This window comes from Macrotis lagotis, chromosome 6 (assembly GCF_037893015.1).
Source record: "Macrotis lagotis isolate mMagLag1 chromosome 6, bilby.v1.9.chrom.fasta, whole genome shotgun sequence".
Taxonomy (NCBI): Eukaryota; Metazoa; Chordata; class Mammalia; order Peramelemorphia; family Peramelidae; genus Macrotis; species Macrotis lagotis.
In genome coordinates this window covers 74,232,539-74,248,921 of record NC_133663.1, presented here as the reverse complement: position 1 = coordinate 74,248,921, position 16,383 = coordinate 74,232,539, and the positions used below count along the sequence as shown (strand labels likewise).

The window sequence follows — 16,383 nt, the reverse complement described above, 5'->3', positions numbered from 1 at the left end:
ATCCAAAAGTTTGCTATTTCAATCGCTGTTTTACTTTTGCTCTTACCTTTTTTTTTGTCTCCCCCCCCTCCATCTACAGTGAACGATGCAGATACACCTTACGTGGTCATACAGACTCAGTCAACAGCATTGAATTTTTTCCTTTTTCCAACACCCTCCTCACCAGCTCTGCAGACAAAACCCTGTCTATTTGGGATGCAAGATTGGTAAGTTAATTATCTTTGGAAATGTCTAAGCATTACAGTTAGTCAAAAAAATTATATATATATATATATATATATATATATATATATATATATATATAATTAAAATTTTTGAACCATCAATTATAGGAATTGGGAGTGAGAGTGCTAAGTGGATCCCTGGACCTGTTTCTTAGGAGATTATAGAAAGCTTCTTTTCTATTTTTGTCAAGCAGATGGGAAAACTTCACATATGGGCATGATCGCTACTTTATTTATTTGTTGATTCATTTATTCCAAAATATTTATTGAGCATTTGTCTTATGTATTGTGTTAGGTGCTGTGAAAGGAATAAAAATAAAAATCTCTGTTCCCTGTTGTATTAACATTAGAATTCAACACAAAGGACTCTGGGAGAACTCACAGTAAAATGTGTTCCTGAAATCATAAGAGTGTCAACTTGCAATAAAATGCCGTTTTAAAATTCAGTGTTATCTACATTTCATTGATGTGAGTTTTCCTTCTATCTATATCAACCATAAGCTCTCCATGTCCTCATTCTTTTTAGTCTTTGCCATGTCCTCCCACTGGTCTTCTACATGTGATTTATCCCACATCTCATTCTCATCTCTATTTTTTAACCTTCAGTGGACTCCAGGACCACCCTCAGGCTGCCAGCCTTATTATTTGTCTCATCTCTCACTACTTGCTCTGCTCACTTTCCCCAATTATACATTTCCTCAATAGGCAATGCCATTTTATTTTTTGCCACCTGTATATGGGTCATCACACAGTAATGGAAAGCCTGGGTTGCCAGGCTATGAGCCTGGGCATGCACGTACGGAAGGACCAGCTCCACGCCAATTAAACAGGACCTTCCTGGTCTCCCCTATACAGTATTAAATAAGGGAGAACCTACTGGCTGCTAGCTTATGCTTCCGCATGTGATGGGACAGACCAGGACAGGCATATAAGCTATTTGTAGCTATTGATCTCTGCTTACTTAAGAGTACACTTCCCATGGTTAATACTTGAGGCTCTCCTAATAAAATCACATATTGCCAACTCTCAGGTTCATTCTGAACACTAGGTATGGGTAGGTAGCAGGGTGCAGGAGCAATAGATCTGCTCTTGGAGATGATCATCTCAAAGTTATAGCTGCCTTTTGACCCTTATGGAAACCTTGAGACTAGAAGATCTCACCATTCTTTTTTCTGTCTCATTAAACTCCAGTGGTTCCCTATTACCCCAAGGATAAAATAGAAACTCTTCTATTTAACTATTTTTTCAACCTGGAAGTTTTGAGTGTCAAATTCAATCCCTCCTTTCCTCCCTCCAATCCCTTCCCTCTCCCTGAGATGTAAGCAATTAGATCCAGTCTATGCAAGTGCAATTATATAAAACCTTTCCAGATTAGTCATTTTGTACAAGAAGACTTGACTAAAAGAGAAAAATGAAAGAAAGAAAAAGTGAAAATGGTATGTTTTAGTCTGTATTCATACAAAATCAGTTCTTTCTCTGGAGGTGGATAGTGTGGGTCATCACTATTTGGTTGGGATTGTCTTGGATTCTTCACTGAACACACATACTGCTGTTACTTTGTACAACATTCTCCTGGTTCCATTCATCTCCTTTTGTGTCCATTCTTGTACGACTTTCCAGGTTTTTTTCTGAAATCACTCTGCCTGTCATTATGTAAAGGACAAGAAGCACAGTTCCATTACAATCACCTTTCTTGATTTTGGCTGTTGATGTCCCTTCTAGCTCTTTTGTCTAATCAGAATACTGATTATATTCAAATATACATGTTATATATATATATATATATATATATATATATATATATATATATATATATATATATATATATACAAAATCATTAAATTCTGGGTAGTCTGAGAGTGAGGGCCTGTCAGTCAAGATGAGGCAAGGCTTCCAGCAGATGGTGATGCTTCAACTCTATCTTAGAGGAAGAAAGTGACCATAAGAGGTAGAGAGAAGGAATACTTGCAGGCCAGGAATAGGGAGTTGGGGAGGGGGTGGCCAGTGTCAAAGATGTGAAGAAAGGAGATGAAATGTTACCTATAAGGACAGAGTAAGGCAGCATGGTCAGAATGCAAACTATGGGAGAAGGAATAATATCTATCAAGGCTAGAGAGATAGTCTGTATAATACTTTGAAAACTAAATGGAAGGGTTTAGATTTTATGCTAGAGGAAGGAAGAGTTCACTCAAATTAGTTTAGCAGAGGAACCATGTGGTCACATATTCCTAGAAGAAAAAATTAATTTGATATTGGTTTATAGGATAGACTGGAGTGGTAAGAGATTTGAGGCACAAAAACCCAGTTGTGAAGCTTTTAAAATAATCTAGGCAGGAAGAGATGAGGACTTGACTGAGGTGACTGTATGAGTGGAGAGAATGATTACCTACAATCTCCACCCTTTCCAATTCCTCAGATTATTAGGGTAAAATAGAAGTTTTAGGATCATGCTACTTGTATTTGAATCCTTGCTTTGCCTCAGACCTATGTGATCTTTGACAAATCACACAGCCTCTCTGTGCCTGAGTTTTCAGATTTGTAAAATTACAATGTTGGACTTGTGACCTTTATGTTCTCTTCCTGCTACTTTTCTATGATCCTATATGAATTTGCTCTATGGGTAGCACTTGGATTGCCCAGTAGGGACTGCTAAAGAAGTGAAATGGTAAAACAGTAGAGATTAAATTAGCTTCTGGTGGTGGCAGACCCCTGTATAGTCCAAGTTTCAAAGATTGTTTCTATGCTAAAAGAGGTTTTCATATGTTCCATGGCATATGGTCATACATAATACCCACATAGCTCTTGCTGCCTATTCCTTATTTCCAGTTAGACTTTAATGTAGGTAAGTTATATACATACACAGTAATTTTGAAAATTACTACATATTAAAAAGCAAACATTCATACTTATAAGTAGTCTAGGTAATATCAGAGAGTATCAGCAATCCAGATCAAAAGGAAATATTAGTAGTACTTAAAAAGCTTCTCTATATTTGGAATTTATATAAAAATATGAACAGGAATATGAATGTGGTTATTTTTTCTTAATATTTTGTATTAAATATTATTTGGTGAAAAATAAATTTGTATCAAATGTGTGAGGGATTTATATACCCAATCTATTAGTGCTCAACTAACTAATAACATTGTATATTACATTTTCTTTCCTTTCAATTCCTTTATTTCTCTTTCTCTCCTTTTAATTTGTTTTTATAGTATATTTCTGAGGCTACAATTCTCATGTTATTAAACTTAGTGATTACCACCCTTTTATCACTGTCTTTTTAAATTGTGTATTTGTTATATTGTTGTATTTAATTTACAATGAATATACTTTGTAATCCAGATTTTCTTTTATGATCAGTTTTTTTTTATTATTATGGGAGGCAGTATGTTTCAGTAGATTAACACTGGAATTGGAATAAGAGATATCTGAATCTTGGCTCTGCTATTAACCATTTCTTGGAAGGGAGCAAGGTTCTTAATTGCTGATAGCCCTATTTTCTTCATCTATAAAATGAGAAATTTAACATGATGTCATCCCAAAGTTTTAGAATCTAAAAGTAGAGTATAATTGATGGTTTATTTGTTGATTTTGGTCTCAAAGCACAAATTAAAATTAAGAAAAACTAAGCAAAATGTTTTTTAAAACACCATTTAACATATTTTTAAAAAGCAGTTTGAAAATGATATCATGAATAGTTCTTTGTTCATTTACAAAAATAGGCTAAGGTCTAAAAGTTCTAGAACCTAGGCACTGCATAGAATTTTGTTCCAAACTATTTTTAATCATTTTTGTGTTCATCTTTCGCTGATTGATGAAACAAGTGTTTTCCTTCCACCATAAGTTAGCTAGCTATTGTAAGAATAATATATGTCACTTATTTGTATCCATTCTCTTATATGAAAAGCTAAAGTATTATTACTTGACAGGAAGATTATTTTCTAAGTGACATTGATTTTTCATGTATGTTTTAAATATCTAGAGTATTTTTAATATTATGCCAAAGAAAATCCACATTTCGTGACAAAAATGATGATTTAGGTTAGAGATTTAGGAAAGATTTTCAGTTAGAGATCATATCAACTTTATGGTTATTTCTATTTTGAAAAAAATAATTGAAATGTTTCAGAGTAAAATCAAAATTTGTCTATGTGTGAGGTAAATATGTATAACACAGGAAGGATTTAAGGGCTATATGGAATAATCTGTATTTTAACCTAGAGGGAATAGTGAGCTATTATAGGTTCCTGAGCAGGGAAATGACCTGGTTAAACTTATGATTTAGGAGCATTATTCTGTAATTATGAAAGGAATTTATTGGAAAGGGGAGAAATTGGAAGCTAAGATTTCATTTAGAAGGTTGTTGTAATAGTTTAGTCAAGAGAGAAGGGAAAAGGAATAAACTTTACCTACTAACAATTGTTTTGCTTTACAAATATTATCTCATTTGATTCCCACAACAATCCTGTGAAAAAATCTATTATGATCTCCATTTTACAATAGAGGAAACTGAGACAAACAGGTGAAATTACTTGCTCAGTGAATATGGGTATGAGGCTAGATTTGAACTTAGACCTTCCCAACTCCAGACCTGGCTCTATCTGGTGATGAAGGTCGAAGTAGTTGGGGGGGCAGTAGAAGAAAGAACAAACAGATGGGAGAGATATTGTGGCAGGTAGAATTGATTTGAGATGACTGAAAGACATCCAGTTAGATGTTCAACAGACAACTAGAGCTCTGAAAGGCATCTGCATAGATAATATAATGGAACCTTAGAGGTGAGGTGAAATCTTCATGTGAGATGATAAAATCAAAGAATAGAGAAAAATGAGAAAGGTTCCATTTTAATAGTCATTTTATAATGATGCTATCAAAGAACAAGAATAATAAACTCTAAATACACTTTGAATATTGTATGACAAACTCATTATTTATAAGAAACCACATGGAATCACAGAATTTGATTGAGTGAAAATTCTTTATTAAGTAGCTCCTTAAATGCCAAATACAACTAAACTCTGCTCTGAAACAGCAAAGGGAAAGGAAAATATAAAGGAGAGATATAAATGGAGGAAAGGGAAAAGGAGAGTAGAAAGGCTAGGAAATGGTCACTAAGAAGCGAAGGGGCATCTTGGTTCTGAAAAAGAATCCCCCATTGGTTGAAAATTGGAAGAAGGAAGAAGTCTTAGCAGTTATCTAGTCCAACCCATACCCAAAAGAACCCCCAATATAATATACCTGACAAGTAGTCATACAGCATCTGCTTGAAGATCCTGTGAGGGTTGGATTCAAATAATTCTACATTTAACCATGTACCTCTTCGGACAGACAATTCTATTTTTGGCTAGCTCTAATTATTCAGAAGGTTTTTTTATTATTTTGTTTTGTTTTTCTGACAACAAATCTTAAATTAGCTATTAATAGATAATAAAATGCATAAAATTCTAATATAAACTACCAAATTATCACCTATGTTTTAATCCAAGAGGGATTACAAAATAAAACACAATTTTATGTACTATAGATTCCAGTGGTAAAGGGACACATGCTTTGGCCAATAATAAAAGTGAAACAATAGCTGGCTAAAATATTAATCACAATATTTTCTTATTTTCTATTCAAAGAGTGAACTTTTCAAATTATGCTGAAAATCTGATCCAAAAAGAAAGTGAATAACTTAGCCTAATTATTGTAAAATTTAGAACAAATTATTTTTGCACATCTCTGGGATCAGTTAGTATTAAAAGAAATCCTTCATTTTCAAAGTGAAATGTGAAAATTATACAGTGGATTGTGTCCCTATAAATTGCTTTTAAGTCTTCCTTTCACATTATTAATCACATCCTAGTCTTAAATCATTAACCTATTTCAATAGTTTATTATCAAAGATAATGAATGTGAAGAAACATAAGTCAGATCTCGTAAGTCAACTGGACAGATCAGCTCTGAATTTTGTGGGGGGATAAGCAGAGAAATATAAATCTTTGTAATGACCAAGTAGGGGCTATAAAACAGCTTGCAGGGTTTAGAAACATACAAAATTGCCATGTTATACAGAGTTGCATGCAGGGTTTCCTCTACAAGGTTATGAAGCAGCAATAATTCTTTCATTAAAATTAAAAGGAAAGGAGTGTGTGGTTTTTTTTTTTCTTTTCATTCAATCAAATGAAAAGCAATAAAAGTAATGTAGGTTCTCTTAGTTTGTCCTTCCAAAACCAATACAGAAAAACCCCACCAATAGATATCAGTGATTCTAAAGACCATTAGAGCTATACAGAGTGAGATCATTTGTGATTTAAACAAACACAGTGAAAATTGCAAGGTACTTGTGTTAAATTGTTCATTATATAGTGAAAACAGAATTGAATGAAGAATGTCCCTATAATCACAGAATTTTAAAGATAGTCTGACTAATTTTCTAGTTACCTGCCTTTTGTCTTTTGCTCTGAAGCAGGCTCCCATGCCTTACTTTCTGGACCATGTCTAGAGATATTTCTCTATCAGGTAATGAGTTTCCTGTGTTTTTTTTAATTTTACTTGAAAATCAAATATTGAACTGACACATTTTTAGAAAAAACAAGCTCCTTAGAGGACTGCAAGCTTAACCTGTTTAGTTCTTGTTATTCTGGTTCTCTTCTACTTCATTATCCCTTCTGATAAATTCTGTTGATCTCTGGAATTGACCTCATTACCAAATGCTAAGCATTTTGGTTTTTCCAGAAAGAGGATTTGTGAACTCTTAAGAGAGTGTGAGAATATGAGAGATAGTGTAAGATACCATGTGTTATATCTCTGTATTATTTCTGGCAAAGAGAGAGAGAGGGAGAGAGAGAGAGAGAGGTGTGTTTATAGATAGATAGATAGATAGATAGATAGATAGATAGATAGATAGATAGATACTCAAACATATATACATATAAATATATCTTTAGCTATATTCTATATGTGGTAATTCAATTTCATTCAGTGAACCATTGTTCATTGCCATTTAACTATACACAAGTACTGAGTACTAGAGATAAAGTACAAATTGAATAATTTCTTCCTGAAAGAATGTATATTCTAATAAATGAAATAACACAGATATTAAAAATATAAATAACAACACATAATGCATCTTTCTCTGATAACTGGAACATCACCCTTAACTATCTGAAATTTCCAATGTTTTCATTATTTTTTGGGGTGAGAGACAGAATTCATTTCCCTTTAGTATTTCTACTAGTTCATAACCTTATCAATTATCTTTTAGAAACAAAATATAGATCTTTCGCTTTTTTTTCTTCTCTTTTCAGACCATTGCTTTATTTATTATATTTTTTCATCATATTACCAAGATCTGGCTATCATATTCTTTGCTTTTCTCTCTTTCTAACATAGACCACAAATAAAGCCAGTAATTTCCTATCTATAGTTCTCCAAACTAGGCTCCTTTAAGCTAGTGATCTCCAGACTGTTTTCATTGTAAATCCTTGTCAGTAAGACATTTTATGCTTGCACCTTTGATATGTTTATATTTTTAGCTATAAATCATTTAGATATATACTTGTACATGCTGTACTAATGCAAGATTTACATCATAAAATGTCTACATATGTATGTGATATTAATATTAAAATATAAATATTAAAAGGATAGAATAAATGATATTTACATGTTTGGTTAGTAATATAAAAGACATTTTTGCTCTCGTTGAATATCGTTACTTTATAGTATTTATTACAATTGAGTATGCTTCATTATTTAAAAAAATGAAATATGTCCTTGGAGACAAGGTGGAATTATGTTGTAGGCAATTAATTATTCATGTAATTTTATCAATGTAGCTAAGTAAGTTAATTTCTTTTAAAATATTTTATGGAAATATCATAAATAAAACACTATTAATTATGAGTAATATTAATGAATATTACAGCTTTTGAATTGGAGTAATGCTTTCCTGTGGATAGTCACCATATCAATATAAAACATTAATCAAAAGTAAATTGTCTCTGCTTTCACCTCAGCAGAAAACGTTCATTATAATAAATTGTTATTTATATTTGGTTATTTTATTTATGCTTCAGTGGGCAGCTCAGTGGAACTATTAATAGAATGCTAGGCTTAGAATCAGGAAAAATCTTCTTTTTGAGTTCGAATTCAGCCTCAGGCACTTACTTAGCTGTGTGATCTTGGACAAGTCACTTAACCCTGTTTGCTCTGTTTGCTCTCCATTCCTCATTTGCAAAATGAGTTAGAGAAAAAAATGGCAAACCACTCCAGTATCTTTGCTAAGATAATTCCAAAGTGTAGTCATGGATAGTCTACCAGACTGAACAAAAACAAAAATTATGCACTAAGATTAGCATCCAGTTCTGGAGCTACTTTTCCAACTTATACTCAAATTCATGGGTTTAAATCATCAAGAGGGAGACAGCTACCCTTTGGAATTAGAACAATAACCTGAGGGGTCTGGGTTTTCAGTGCCAGAATTCATAAGCCTCATCATTGGGCTCCTCACTAACAATGTCCCATCCAAGTTCATTTCATTTTTATGAAAGATCTTCCTTAAGATGGATGATAAGAACAGTAGGTAAAAAATCTTCCTCAAGATACTTTCTTCATTTTATCTCCTTTTTTGCCTTTTTTGGTCTATTCTAGTGTAAAGGTTATATTATGAGAATGACTGAAAATGATGAGCTTTATGTATATGTTATTTTTTTCATTATTCTGTTTATTTATTTCAATATAGCTCTGCAAACTACTTCATTCTCAAGTGAAATTTTCATATACCTTTCTGTCTCTGGCACTAGGAGCTAATGGATACAGGTTATTCCTTTGGGAGTTTCAGTATTTGGCTTGAGTATTCTCATTGATACTCTCATGGGTAAAAAGATTGTAATCCCTCCAAAACTTGACAGACAGTCTCGGAGAATGCCGTGCCCAGTTTTGGGCCCTTTTCTTTTTTGTTGTTGTTTATTTATTTATTTTCATCCATACACACATGTATATTTTTAAATTACAAAATTTCCTTCCACCCTCCTTTCCTATCCCCCTCCACTCAGTGGCCAACAATCAGGTTAGCATTGCACATACATATTTTTATAAACCTATTTACAAATTAGTTATTTTTGGTACCAGGAATTATGATTAAAAGAAAAAGATACATAAGAGATAATTTTTATAAAGTGTTCATAAGACTCTGAAGGGTTGTGGTTTGTTTTTGTTTTGTTTTATTTTGTTTTTCTTCCTCTGGATGGACTTTGGAGTCTTTTCAACTGAAGTAGTCACAAAATTGCAAAATGTCTCAGGGGGCATTAGATTCCATCACCCCCCCCCCCAGTAAGGTCTCACCTGGCTTCTCTTGAAGTCCTCTAGAGGGAGAGAGAGGGGCCCCCTACCTCCCTCCTTCCATAGCTCTGCTTGTTAAATTTTTTATTCTTTAAATCAAGTAGAGATTTACCTTTTTTGCAATGTCTCTCTATTGGTTTTATTTCTGTGCAGTAAGTATGACCATCCTAAAAAATCCCTTATAATAAACAGAAGAAATCCTCTTTAAAATAGATTTAATTAACATCAGCAAAGGCTTTAATTTTTATTTCAGTTAGATTTATGATGATTGTTTGGCCCATCTTATTTTAGTTTAGCAATCAATCACCAAGTATTGATTTAGTATCTACTCTGGAGCAGGTACTCTCTTAGACTCTGAGAATGAAAATAGAAGCAAAACACACCCATCTTTCTTGTGTGTCTGAATGACCCCCTACAATGTCCAAGGTGATGGATCTTCACTATTCCAGTTGTCCTTAAAAGTGGATTGATCACATCATTTTATGTTAATTATGATGCTTGGTGCCACGATAAAACTAGAAACTGAATTTGGATTCTGAAATAGAATTAAACCTAGCAATCCATAGTACATATTTTGTAATTCTTACCAGGATGAGGAGGAACAATTCAACTCTATATAACTAAATACATTATTTTGATTAATTATGCTTTATTAAATTTACTGATGGCTCATATTTACATTGCCAGTTACGTGGTTCAAGGGATACATCACTGACTTAGAAAGAGCTGAGTTCCTTTTCCTAGGCATGTCACTTAACCTTGCTAGTTTCAGTTTCCTCCTCTGTAAAGTGGGGATAATAATATAACTTTACCTCCCAGCATTGTTGTGAAGAACAAATTTTTTAAAAAAATCACATAACCAGCACAGTGTCTTGTACCTATTAAGCAATGCATATATTTTTAAATCATTGTTATTGTTTCTAAAAATTTTTCAAGCAATGTTGTAATCTCTATCTAAAAAGAAAAAAGAACCAAGTCTACAAAATGTAGGTTAATAAACTTAATTAAATGGGTGGGGAACTGATTGAATGGCCAAACTCAAATAGTGGTTATTGTTATATTAATGTCAAATTGGCAGGAAATTTTTGTCCCAGGGATCTATGCTTATCCTTGTGTTATTTAATATTTTTATCAATTATTTGCATAATGACCTAGATTGCATACTTATTACTTCTCCAGATAACAAAATGCAGGGAGGATTATTTAAAATATTGGATGACAGAATTACCTTGGAAGGTTAAGCCTTATACCAAATCTAATAAGAAGATATATGAGTGATAAATGTACAGTCTCACATTTGAATTCAATCTCTCAAGCACAATGGGAGGAAGGCATTGAAACCACAATTAAGTTTGATATAAGGAAAGACTTTCCATCACTTAGAACTCTCCAAGGTTATGATTGTATTTTTTTCCCTCACCCAAAGTCTTCAAGCATATACTTGATGATCTCTTTAGAACAAGTGAAATTGCTTTTGTAAAGATCATTGACAACCTTAAAGAACCATCCAGTGTAAGCAATAGCAAGGATGAGGATGCTGTTGCCGCGGGTTCTCCTTATGAAGTATGCATATATCTGTGTATCAGGAGAGTTTCCTTTCAATTTTAAAACTATGTAATCCTTTAAGGTAGATGAAAGTGCTGCTGTTATCATTATTGGGGCTGCTTTTGTTATTAGTATTTTCATTTTTAAGATGTGGAAATCTAGTTAGCACAGTGAAGTGACTTTCATTAAGAGATATCCCAAAGTCTTTTCTCAAGCTTCATCTTTGATGTCTTTTCATGTTTTGACACTTTTGATCATTCTCTACTCCTAGAAACTCTTTTTTCCTGGGCTTTTATGACACTGGTCTCTGTTGGTTCTCCTCTTGACTGATCACACCTACTCAATCTCTTTTCTCATTCATCATTTATATCAAACTTATGATCTGCACTGCCCTCTTTTCTCTTTCCACTTTCTCACTTGGTGACCTCATCAGTTTCCATGGGTTTAATTATCCCTGCAAATGACTCACAAGTCAAATTAAAAATAATACCTACCATGAGCATTTCCTTGTAATATAGGTGTATATATACATGTTACCTATTGACATATTATATACATATATACTCATAAATCATATATGTAAAATCATATAGAATCACACAATTCTATAGGTACAATTATATATAATTACATTTCCATTTCTTTATAATTTATTATTAGAAATGATATATTGTATTTTTCATAAACATCTGAAACTCAATATGTCAGAAACAGAAATCATGTTTTCCCCCAGAGTAAGCAGACTTTCAAATATCTGCATTTCTACTAAGCACATCACCATTTTTCAAATTTCTGATATTGAGAACCTTGACGTTCTTAAGGATCCTTAATTTCTCTCCCCTCACAGATCTATTCAGTTGCCAAATCTTGTTCTTATGTCTAAGGTGTCTCTCATATCTGAACTCTGCTTTCTATTCACACAGTCATCCAACTTCCTAGGTTTCTACTTGATTTCCCAGCCTCAGATCTCTCCCTGCTTTGATGCATCTTCCACACAGCTTGCCAAAGGAGGTTTCATTAAAGTCTGCATACTCAACAACTCCAGAGACTCCCTAGTATAATTGTCTAATCAAATATAAACATGTCTGGGTGGTATTTAAAACTCATATCTGTAACTTAGCTTTCCAGTATTGTTACATATTAGTCCTGTTGATATACTCTTCAGTCTAAGCAAATGGTCTTCTAACTATTTCTAATACACTGTTTATCATCCTGGCTCTGCTGTCCTCCTTGCCTAGTATTCACCATCTTCTGACCTGCACATCTTAAAATTCTAATTTCTTCTAGACTTAGGTTCATTATTACCTTCAGAAGCCTTATCTTTATCCCTTAAAGTCCAATTCTTTCCCTCCCAACCCTATCCTCTGATTACTTTTCTATACTTTCTATATATTTATGTACATACTCTTTTCCCCGATTGAATATAAACTTTTTGAGAGCAGAGATTATATTTTTATTCCTAGAAATTAATTCCTGGCATCATGGTAAATGGTTAATAACTTTGTTGAATGTTAGATTTTTGTTGATTCTCTAAGGTCACTCAGCAGATTAGTGGTGGAGGTAGGAGTCAAATCCTCCTTCCTGTGATCTAGATTTCCTCTCACAGTATAGGATTACTGTTATGATGCTCTTGTTTACCATGGTATTATATGATTCTCATGTGACAGTATTTGAGAAAATATTGGAAAATAAGCTTACTTCTTGCTTAAGCAACTCTCTCAGTGTGCTATGGTTTAAAGATCATTGTAGACCTTACCATGGTGATTAAACCTAATTCAATATCTCATTTCTCTGAAAAGAAAACTATTATTGTGAAAATGTGAGAATGGGGGAAAAGGTACAAAAATTATATGGTGAGGTTTCAGTAACTTATGGACAACCTGAATTCACCTTTAGTATCTGATTTACAATATCAAGGAAGACTTCTTCTCTATTTGAGTATTTTGAGTATTCTTAATAGCATATTTGGTGAACACTATGAGCAAGATTTGCACAGAGTTGGCAGCATATAGGAGTTATGACCTGCATCATTTGCTGTTGTGGTTGCAAGTTTTAAGATATTTTCATTGATTTTTCCTGCTGTTACATAAAGAACAATCAGTGACAGCAATTTTACATTAAGCTTACTAAATTAATGGCCTTATTAATGTAGGTGTTTGATTATAGAATTGTTTTTCTCCTTAAATCAAGATGGCTGCTTAGACTTTAGGTAATATCTATTAAGATATTTCTCTTTAAACTATACTATTCTATGAGTGTTAAAAACAAAACCAAGCAAAACATTGATAGTTTTATTCTCTGAGGGCTATATTTCTAGAAAGCATTCTTTGTACACACACATGCACACACCACACACACACACACACACACACACACACACACACATACACAGACAGAAATTGAATAAAGATATATATATATATATATATATATACATGCATTTGTAGGTTTGTGTATAGTATATAGATGTGTATATAAATATTATATTTATAAACATAATATATATACACACACACATATATCATTGGAGGATATAGATTTTAGAAGTGATAGAATTCTACTTGCTTAGGCTTCAAGTTATTGTTTTCTTTTATTTTTTTCATGGGGCAATGAGGTTAAGTGACTTGCCCAAGGTCACACTACCAATAAGTACTAAGTGTCTGAAGCCAGGTTTGAACTCAGGTCCTCTTGATTCCCTAGCCAACACTCTATCCACTGTGCTAGCTAGCTACCCTAGGCTTCTGGTTATTAATAAAAGTTTATAACTGCTATGAACCTTAGTGTTAATTTGACAAATCTGACAAATTCACATTAGACAAATGAGGAAATATGAAACACTGAGATAAAATGACTTGCCAGAAGTCAAGTGTCATAATTAGTAGCAGAGTTAGATCTATGATCTTGTTTCAATATGTTTCCCATGATATCACTCTGGCTCTTGCCATTGAAAATGTAACTAAGACAAAAGAAGTATGGAAAAATCAGACAGACAAATGAGCATATGAAGAAGAAAAGAAATTATTAGTGAAAAACTCTTAAGAGAGTAAAATGAGAGATGGAAATGAAAGACATTTGCAGTAAAACTAAATATAAGGAAAGGGGAGAGAGTAATTAATAAATATTATATATTAAAAGGAAGACCTCTCTCTTCTATTCCCCCTATAAAAGAAAAGGACCCTAGCAAAAGCAGCGTTTTTGAAGTAAAAATATATATTTGTAGTTTATGACATGAATAGATAGAAATGAAAAAAGTCCATTTTTTATGCTTGGGCAGTGATTGCAGCTTTAACTTTTTGAAATTTTTGTTTGTGATCTACATGTGTCACACAGATTGATGCTGAGTTGACCCAGAGTCGAACAGCAGGGGAGAATAGAACAGGTGGTTTTTAATACCAACATTCTATTGATCAATGTTATCTTTGAAAAAACAAATTCTTTAATAATCCCAAGTTTCTCATGAAAGCAAAAGGTCAGTGTTCTGGACAGCCTCTGGTACAGAATTGATAGTTAATGCTTACTGAGTGGCTCATTTTAATAACAGTGACCTATTGGTATTGTTTATGGCAGTAAAATATTGAATACAGGTGTCCACTCTTACAAAAAACTAAAAAAAGCATATAACCTATAACAAAGTACTTCATAGGTATGAGAAGACTGTGGTAATATAATGAAAAGGGAGCTCAGAAGAATGAAAATAGAAGAAGTCATCTAAGAATTGCATGATAGGAAGAGAAGGCAGGCTGGTTGCATGGTGAAGGATGATGCACAGGTCCATCTCAATGTCAAAAGAAAGAAAAGAAATTCTCCATTATGTCTGGTAGATCCCTAGTTGATAACACATGGGAGGACACAGACACTTATGAGATGAGATGGCATGGATGGGCTGTGATCTGCCTCACTGGAGGGAGATTCCAAATTGTTGAAATCACAGTTTTAAGGAAAGATTAGAAGAAATGAATTAAGTCTTTTAGTCTTAAGGAAGGTAAGTTTCAGGCCAGTAGTGAGAGTCCCAACATCAGCTTGGAGAGCAAGATTTCAAGCACTGGAAGCTGGTACTGTCTTGACCTAAAGTAGGCAGCAAAACAGGAATGCCAGAGATGTCAGAGTGGACAGCCAGAGTCCAAAACCCTAGTCTCCAGCAAAAAAGGTTTGGGACTATAAATCCTATACCACAGAAACAAAGATCTATTGACAAAATAACCAAAAAAACCCCAAATCAGTAACTATTAATAGCTACTATTCTGGTAGGGGTGACAAAAATGCCATCCCAGAAAAGGAAAGCAGTGACAAAATGCTTACATATGAAGCCTCTAAGGCATTGATGAGCTAGTCTCAATTCCAAAAAGACATCTTGGAAGAACTCAAAAAGGATTTTAAAAACAAAAGGAAAAAGGACAGAGAAAAACAGAGAAACAAAATGAGAGCCTGCAGGAGAATGATGAAAAATTAATTGAAGAAAACAATTTTAAAAGAAAATTTGACCAGATGGAAAATAAAATTAACCAATTGGAAAAGGAATCAAAAAGCTAACTGGAGAAAATCTCAAAAACTAGAATTGGACAAATAGAAACTAATGAGTCTATGGGATACCAAGATTCCCTCAACAAAACCAAAAGGCTGAAAAATAGAAGAAAATATAAAATGCCTCTTATGAAAAGCAATCACCTGGAAAAAAACAATCTCCAGTAGATATAATTTATGAATTATCAGTCTACCTGAAAGCTATGATCAGAAAAAGAGCTTGAACAATATCATGCAGGAAATTATCATAGAAAACTGCTCTAATATCCAAGAACAAGATAACAAAAAATAAGTCCTTGGAAGATTTCATTGATTACTCCCAGAGAAAGTTATCCCAAAATAAAAATTCCAAGGAATATTGTAGCCAAATTTCAGAATTCTTAGCTAAAGAAGAAAGTACTCTAAATATCCAAAAAGAAGCAATTTAAATGCCAGGGAGCCACTGTCAGGATTACTAAGGACTTATCAGCTTCAACCTTAAAGGATCAGAGGACTTGAATAAGATATTCAACTACTCTCTAAAATTCAACATTTTCTTTCAGGGAAAAATGATGGATTTTTCAACACAATGTGAGACTTTCAAACTTAACTGATAAAATGAATAATAGTGAATAGAAAATTTGATCTTCAAATACAAGGTTCAAATGATATACAAGAGTAAACGGAAAGGGGAGGGGGGAAATATTAGTTAATTCTTGAGAACTATGGTGTTTGCTGCTAGCCAGCTCCAGGAGAAATGTCAGGAGTAAAACAGGAGTCT

The 16,383-nt window shown here is 33.3% G+C and overlaps 1 protein-coding gene across 1 annotated transcript in view; it reads left to right on the top strand.

Moving 5' to 3' along the window:
• SPAG16 (sperm associated antigen 16) overlaps positions 1–16,383 on the top strand; it is a 1,328,678-nt gene that overhangs the window by 745,677 nt on the left and 566,618 nt on the right. Inside the window, exon 13 of the mRNA XM_074191443.1 lies at positions 80–206. Within this exon, the coding sequence (XP_074047544.1) occupies positions 80–206 (127 nt within the window). The remainder of the gene's footprint in view (positions 1–79; positions 207–16,383) is intronic.